Source organism: Gossypium hirsutum, chromosome A13 (genome assembly GCF_007990345.1).
Source record: "Gossypium hirsutum isolate 1008001.06 chromosome A13, Gossypium_hirsutum_v2.1, whole genome shotgun sequence".
In the NCBI taxonomy this organism is placed as follows: domain Eukaryota; kingdom Viridiplantae; phylum Streptophyta; class Magnoliopsida; order Malvales; family Malvaceae; genus Gossypium; species Gossypium hirsutum.
The window spans coordinates 2,434,665-2,443,665 of NC_053436.1; the positions used below are offsets into that span (position 1 = coordinate 2,434,665).

The 9,001-nt window shown below is 28.3% G+C and overlaps 1 protein-coding gene across 1 annotated transcript; it reads right to left on the minus strand.

Annotated features, from left to right (window-relative positions):
* Nucleotides 1-6,758: 6,758 nt before the first annotated feature.
* LOC107886201 (uncharacterized) lies at nucleotides 6,759-8,030 on the minus strand. The gene has a single exon (XM_016810073.2). The coding sequence runs from the start codon at nucleotides 7,731-7,733 to the stop codon at nucleotides 6,966-6,968; it is 768 nt and encodes a 255-aa protein (XP_016665562.2). The 5' UTR covers nucleotides 7,734-8,030; the 3' UTR covers nucleotides 6,759-6,965.
* Nucleotides 8,031-9,001: the final 971 nt, after the last annotated feature.

Sequence of the window (9,001 nt, forward strand, 5' to 3'; positions counted from 1 at the left end):
TTAGGTTCAATAGATTTTTATAACTGTTTGTTTAGCCTAGAGTCAAAAAAGACTTACCTTTACGCTATGTGTCTTTAGTTCTCATAATTTGAGCCTCAAACAACTTCTTCTTGATGAGTCTTATGGTGGAAACCTTGAGCCTAAAACAAGTAAAAAACCGAACATTCCCTGTCCCAGTTCGTAAATGCACTATGAAATAGACATCGAGCCATGGATATTGAGAGAAAATTTATGGTGGTTTCATTGTATACTTTAGAGGAAAAGAAGAGTGTGTATGATATGGTATGTATAGACCCTTGATAAGAAATCGAAAAAGAATGATATGGTATGTATAGACCCTTGCTAAGAAATCGAAAAAGAAAATTGTGTGAATAAAAGTAAAGTGAGGGTTAAAAGTAAAGTGAGTGAAACAAAAGCACGATTAGCAATAAAAGCATTGTGAGTGAAAGAGTGCAAAGAATTAAAAAAATGACTCAAATGAAAAATCTGTTAAGAATATCAAAAGAAATCTTTCAATTCATAATGTATCAATACTTGCTAGCTTGTTATACGTACCAATATCAAACACTATCTCTTAAATTTTTGGAGAGATAAGGAAGGCGAGAAAAAGAAAAATAATGAGGTGAGCTTCATGATGAAATTGGGGGCGAATAAGGAACAATGTCGTGTGTTTCACTGTTTCTGGTGTTTGAAACTATTTTGAGCTACTTTTTTGTTTTAAATCTGAATCGTCCTAAGCCTCGAAATGTTAAAAGCCTAAGCCTCGAAATGTTAAAAGCCTAGAAGACCTAAATGACCCGAACATTTCACTGCACAATCCTCTTGACTTGCTTATATTTTCTCTTATCAACATCTTCGATTTTGCTTTATGTGTCTATAATGTATCTATATATTTCATTTTGATAGATAACACGATTGTACGTATATTCGTTTGAATTGTCTCTAGATTTGTTAGCCTTTTAACTTGTTGAACTAACTTTATTTGCTTTAAGAATATCCGAATTAGCTAAATATCATTCTTAGGCTGCATGTAAGATAGTCTTTATACAAATTCAATATTTAATGACCATGTTGCATTTTTGCTCGATTTAGTCCAAGGGTCATCTCTTGCATGTTTTGTGGGCTTGCTTAAGGACAAGCAAAGACTTAAGTGTGGGGGAGTTTGATCTGTCGTAATTTGATATGTTAAATTAGGCTTCCCGTTACGCTTAAAGAACTTGTTTCTGAGCAATCTATATGTTTTTGTCGTGTTTTTACTCTCTTTTTTTCATTTTTTACCTTAATAAGTGAAATAATGCGTTTCATACCACTTTTGAGACCCAAAATGGCCAAATGCACTATTAGGGATATAACGGTTGATTGCGTGTTGTAGGGAGTCACCAGAAGCCCAAACGTGAGCGAAAACATCACTTAGAAAGGGTATCGTGATATCAAAACTTGAAAGTCGTGATACCTCTAATAATATTGAATTGAAGAGGATCAAGGCCAGCTACAATGGTATTGCGATCCAAGGATTCCCTCAAGTCAAGATTGACGTTGGTATTGCGATACCCCTGACAAGAGGAGACAAAAAATGACTACAAAGATAATCCTTATCCAACTTCAACACCAATAAAAAAACTAGCTAATATGGAGTGTGTGTGAAGTTTGTTTTTTTGAACCCTCATAATTTATCAAATTTTCAAGTTAAGTTTTTTAAAAGAAGAAGTCAATAAAATCAACGCCATAATTACTTGTAGTTCCCACAAAAATCTTGGTTATTAGTATTGTATTGAAATTGAAAAAGAAAAAGAAAAACACTTGAAAGTGACTAAAATATGTTATCATGAATGTTTGATAAAACATGAGGACTATTCATGATATTTTCCTTTTTCCATTTGAGCCAAAAAAAAAACAATGAAGAATTACATATAATTGATCTCAACCATTTTTCTCTACTTTGCTAAATATATTTTTTAATTTTATATATGAAAAAGAAAAAAGCCACCTTATTAGCAATATATTGATTATTTGTGAAAATAATAAAGTGGTCATATCTACTGTTAAGGTAATGATTATTAGTGACTAAAATTATGGTGATGTGAATCTCAATTGGGCCACCATCTGATTTTGCAATTTGCAATTGACTCAACATTCTGTGTCTTCAATTGAAAGTCCCAATCAACAATAATTTTGATTGTAATTATGAAACTAATATATGCTTTATAAAGTGTGTTTAACATCCCAATCCTTTGATTTGACGTTAAACATGATACTTACCAACTATTTACCATTATTTTTTTCTATGGGATTATGTGTTTACACTTTGTTTTATATCACTTAGCTACACCAAGCTTTGTTACATTTCTAGGATGTAATTGAGTGGAGTCGAAATATTGATATATTTGAGTTTAATTTTGATTTGAAATTCGAAGTTTGATTTTAATTCAGATTTAAACTCAATCGAATATCTATTTTTATGTTTAAACTCAACTCGAGATACAATTGAACTATTTAAACTTGAGCTTGATTATTTCGTTTATCTATTTTTTTTACTAGAGCTCGATTAAGTTTACACCTATTCAAGCTCAACTCGATAATTAAGCTTCAGGATAATAATATATATTAAGGGCAATAACGTAATTTAATAATATAAAATACTTAAAATGTATATCAAAAATGTAATGCTTGATAAGGTTCGTAAGTAATTCGAGCAGAGGATTACTAAGTTTTAATTTAACTAGATAATTACCAAATCGAGTTCAAACCTTTTCGAGTCAACTCAAATAGCTTACGAATACTAGTATAACATTTATACCCTAACCCAAGAAAAGAAATTCAAAATGACCATTTTTTCGTAAAAAAGAAAAACAATTAATTTTAATTAAATTATTCAAATGGGCTTTTGGTCTATTCATTCCTTCGTGTAAGCCTGGAGCCACATTGGTCCACAATTCCTTCCCAAAAGACTTGGCTATTGGGCCAGGCTGAACCTGTCACAACATTGATTTTAAAAAATTTATGTCAAAACCCGAACTTTGCTCAAGCTAAGCTCAATTGGGTAGTGTGGATCGCGTTCTCTTCTCCTTTTTCTTTTGATATAACATTTAAAACTACTCATAGTCTTTTTACAACATTAAATAGGAGGATAAGCACGTTTCAACGCGCTCGGATCCACATCTTCTTGTACTGACAACAATATCAATACTAACTAAGCTAAGACTCTAAAGCGGATCATATTCTAATTTATATTAACAAAGTTGACATATTTTCTTTTGAGTAATCATTTATTGTTAATCCATTATAATGTCTCGTGTTACGCATGGATAATTGGATATGCTTCTTTCATTAGCCATTTAAAGGCTTTTGGACCCTCTAGCTAAAAACAATGAGTGGAGCTGCTGTGTGGTAAGAAAGTTCCTATCCAAACAAACAGATATTGCATTGGTCTTCTATGTAGTGAAAGGCATCCTCAGCTCAAAGTTGTTCCAAATGAAAAGAATAGCAAAGTGAGAGCATGAATTCATTATTTGTAAATTTATTGGGCATTGAAATGGACATGAATTGGACTATTTGAGTTGGGTTGTGTAGGAAATTTTTAGTCACTATTTCTGTTGTTTCATGTCCTGTTCGAATAGTATAAAGCAGGCAAAGTATATGTTGTTTTGTTCAACTTTGACTAGAACTCTACCTTTATCTTATTTTCTTAAAAGATACGGAGTTGATCAGACTGATTGACTTCAAGCGGGAGACTTATTTACTAAGGAGCTTATCAAATTTACTGCAAGTTGGATTGCACTTATTGAAGGTTGACTTACCCTATTTCGACTTGCAGATGAAACTATTTGAAATCTATTTATAGGCTGTTGATTTCACACCACAGAGTATGCTTTTTGTTAGTCTTTTTCTTCATATATTGAATGTTAGTTTTTGAGCATTCAAATACATTTTATTTAGGCATTTATAGGAGAGTTATTTTTTTATTGTATTACGAGGTTTTAAGGAGAATGATTATGACAATTTATGTTCGATTATGGGGTTGTAATTATTTATTGTGAGAGGGTAGACTCGGCTTAAAACAATAGTTGTATTAGATTAATTGTTGAATAAAATCAATTTTTTGAGTAAAGCTCCGTAAACAAAGAATTGGTGAATCCAAATGGCATTTCCTTTGGCACAAAATAACCAATAGCGAGATGAAATATTGAGAGAATATTCCTTTGACATAATTTATAAATGTTGAGGGTTAAAATTACTATTATGTCAATTTTAAAAGCTACGAAAAAAGCAAAATTAAATATTTGAGTGACCATTTTGTAACTTCTCATTGTTGGGTGACCAGAATAATTTTATTAATAGTTGGGTAACTACTAGTGTATTTTAACCAAAATATATTTGAATAAGTAATTTGAAATATGATATATTAAAAAGAAGGCATAATGACTTATTTAGCCCTCCAACTAAAATATTTTATTTTAGCTCTCAAATTAATGTTTGCCTCTTTTAGCCATTGAACTTGCATTTTTTGTCAAATCATTCCAAAATGGATAGAAAAGTTAATGTTTGCTAACTTTGCTGACGTATTTAAGTAATTTTTAAATTTTTAAAAATATGAAAAAAATATTTTTTGAATAATTTTTATTTTTTTAAAATAATTTTTACATATTTTTTAATTTGTAAATTTATAAAAAGTTAATTAAATGCTTACGTGTCATCCACATGGCAATCCATATCAGCAAAGTTTAAAAAAATGTTAACTTTTCCATTCATTTTGGGAGTGATTTGACAAAAAAAAACAATAATTTAAGGGCTAAAAGGGCAAAAAACTTAATTGGAGGGCTAAAATGATTCTTTTTGTAAAGTTGGAGGGTCAATAAGTTATTGTGCCAGAAAATAAAAAGCTTTGGAGCCCTGTATAAACCCAAGAGACACTTCCAGGGGCAATAAGCAATAAGCGCTTCTTTGTTTCTCTCGAAAAAGCCTAAAGTCATCACTCATCACTACCCCTTTTCCTCTTTTTTCTCTTTTTTCAGTTTTGTCATTTTCTTGAAATATATTTTTGTATTTATATAATATTTTCGTTTTTTTTATATCTTTTTAAATTTGATATCTTTGGATCAAGTTGTTTTATTATTATTATTATTATAAATATTAGTAAATTATTATAGAAGTAAATTATATAATTTTAAAAACCCATTATTTTTTTAAATAATTATATAATTTTAATTTTTATATATAATTTTTTCACTCATATAATAATTCTGCCTTACTTTAATATTTAATTATTAATAATTATATTATATTTATTTATATTTAAAATTAACATAGTCTAAATTGAATCGAATCAGTTAATCAAACCAAAAATTAGTAAAGATATTGATCCAGTGAAAAATAAAAAAAAACCTATTAAATTACGAACTAATACTAACCGATTAAATTGAATTAAAAAATTAGTTAATAATTTTTATTTTTTAAAATTTTAAATACAACAAAATTCTAACCAATGTTCTTGGCCCACTGAAAACCCCACTTCCATCAACCTTTGTCAGATGTTTATCCCACGGTTCACAATCACACTACAGTCCAAATTTCTTTTTAACAGATTTTTTTATATAAAATATTCTTTATAAAATTAAAATTTAATCTTATATTTTTATTTTCAGGAATTTATTTTTATATTTTAAAATTTAAATTTAACTGATAATATTATTTAATTTATTGTTATGACATTTCAAAATAAATAAAAAAATATTCATGTGATGATCATGTAATTAAAAAAATTAATTAAATCTGAATTTTAAAATCTAAAAAATAAAGAGATTAATTTCTTAAAAATAAATATATAAGAATTAAATTTCAAATCTTCGAAGAGTATAAAGAGTTATGAAATATTTTAATTTAAAATATTTTGAAAATTATAATATTTCTAATTAAGTACTTTTTTTGTAATTTGTGTAATAAAATAATACTTTTGTTTATACAAATTTATAGTAATCTATACTTATATAATGTGTTTTATTAAGTTCGTTTTACGAGTTAATTCGACACGAACTCAATTATGAAATTACTTAAAAACCCTCGTCTAATGAAAAAAAGTAATATTAAAATATTAGTCTTTTTATCCTTTTTACTATTTTTATATAAAATGTTAAAATAAAACAACTAAAAATGCATTATCTAAATATTGAATCCGAGCTCAAAATAATGTTTAATCATAAATAATTTACTATTTTATCTATAACTCAATTATTGATTTCTATATAAGTATAATTTAATACCATTTTTCTTTTTTATTGTGATTTAGATGAAATCTGATATAATATTTTATATAAATGAAAAACTTACGTTAAAATGTTCATCCTAAAATTTCGCTCTTACGGTTCAAAAAAATATTTATGGACAATAATAATAATCATATATCAAAAATTATCAACATGCTAATGTCAATAACAATATTTAGGGTTCTCTCAAAATTTTTAAAAAATTTCGGATTAATTCTTTTAAAATTTTTGAAAAATTTTATTTTTCTTTTCAATTAGACCCTTAATTTTTTTTAAAAAAAATTCTCATTTTATCTCATAAATTTTTTGAAAATTTTACTAGGTCTCGCTGCAACTGATGGTATACATTTGAATTTCAGTATGGGTTTGGATAGGAGATTAGGTGCGATGCGATACATTTAGCTTAAGTTTTATTTCACCCACAATTAAACGCACTGCTCATCTAAACCTAAACTAAAATATTAATTTTCTTTTTTTTTAAATGCAGAAGAAAGAAAATTAGTAAATAAATTCACTCATAAAAATGGAGATTGAAAATAAAAACACCCCCCACTGGTGCACTCCTACATGGTCGACAACACAATACATATCAAATTAAAAAAAAATAATTAAATCAAACCCTAAAAAATAATTAAATCAAACCCTAAAAGTTTTTTTTCTTTTTGAAAGAAAATTCTCAAATTTTTTTTTTTTGGTTAGATGGAACTAATCGCTTAGAGGAATTACCTGTTGATGACTGTGATTATTATTAACAATGATTGTGATAAAAGATTCATCTTCTTCATCTTTGAGGTACTTTGAAGGAGGTGTCATTTCACCATTTTCTTCATCAAATCCACCATTGTGATTACCATCATTATCCTCATCAATCATTAACATTCTTTTATGAAGCTTCTCTTCTGCTTCTTGCAAGAACTTGAACTTTGGGGGTGGTGATGATCTTAACTTATTGAACTCAGCATCAGTTGTAGCTTCAAACAAAGGGTTGAACCCTTGTTGTTGAATGGGTTCATCAACCGTTGGTGTATGGGGAGGTGTTAAAAATGGTGGGGAAGCAAGTGGGGTTAAAAATGGGGTTTCAACACTCATATCTCTTGACCCAAACTTACCCTTGGATTTACCTTCTTCTAACTCCAAATCCTCCTTTGTTTCTTCAACAATGGTGAAGAGAAACCTTGGTGTTGGCCTCATCAACTCGGGATGATGATGATGATGATGCTGATGGTCATCAAATGGCTTCAACATCCTATCTTTGTTTGAATGCAAATTATTATGATGATGAACATCATCTTCATTCGTTGTTGGTGGTGATGAAGATGATGAAGTTTTCAAACAAAACATGTAAAAGAAATCCCTTCTACTTGTTAATCTCTTCTTCCACCATAACAAATAATATAACTCACCAACCAAAGCTAACAAAAGAGAAGCAAAAACTATGCTCAAACCAATCCCCACACTGCTCAATGATTTCATATCTTCCTCTTCTTCTTCTTCTTCTTCTTCTTCTAATTTTACATTACAAAACTAAACTAAAAATTCTTCAACTTTCCCTCAAAAATAAATAAAAAAATCTTCTTTGGGGGAAAAGTTACCATCAATGAATTAGTTGAAAATATCACTTCATTAGTACAAGAAACAAGTGAAAACCCCAAGAAAAAAAAGAAGAATGAAGAAGAACAAAAAGATTCACTGAGAGGTCTTAATCTTCACAAAACACAAAAATGAAAAAGCCCAGGAAGCATTGCAAGAACCCAGGTCTTTAAGTTTGACTAGAATCTCACTCCATTAGTGAATTATATTATATATATATGTATGAAGCTCTTTTCCCTTTTCTGGTAAATTCTTCTATTAATCCCTATATTTTGTGAATGTCATGGATTTAGTCCTTTATACCTTAATTTGATCAATTTTAGTTCCTTTAATTTTTGAATTTTGAGATTTTAGTTCTGAGATTTGATCAGTTTTAGTCCTTGGGTAGTTTTCAAATTTTGAAATTTTAGCCTTGACTCAATAGTAAGAGTTAAATCTATCTGGTTAAATTATGTCATTAATCCTGTATTATGTGTAAAGTTATAGATTTAGTCCACGTTCACCAATTGGATCATTCTTAGTGGCTATATTCTTTGAATTTCAAATTTTTAGTCTTAATGCAATTGATAGTTGTTAAATCTATTAATTCTAAAAGTATAGGGACTACTGGTACTAAATCCACAACTTACACAAAGTATAGGGTCTAATTGCATAGTTTGATCTAAATTCTTCAAGTTAAATTCAATTATTAGTCTTGTATTATACTAATGAATATAGATTTAGTTTATATTCTCTAATTGGATCATTCTAGATCTATATACTTTTCAAAATAACATTCGTTAATCTATTAATTGAATTTTTAGTGAGTAACATGTGGACATAACAAGCTAATATGGCATTACACATATGATAATATATTTGTCATATTAGATTTTGAAAAAATAAATTTAACAGTTATGGTTTGGTAAAGACTGAAATTTTAAAATTTGAGAAGTACAAGGACTAAAATGACCAAATTAAAGTATACGGATTAAATCCACTATTTTTGCAAAGTAAAGGAACTAAAAACAAAATTTAACCCTTTTTTTCTCAAAAGAATTAGCGACATACCTCTTCTTCTTTAGCTTTATCTGAAAAAAAAGTAATAATAGTAACAGTGCCCTAAAACCCTTGTGCTACATATAAAAAAATAACCCTAGAAAGCTCGCTTT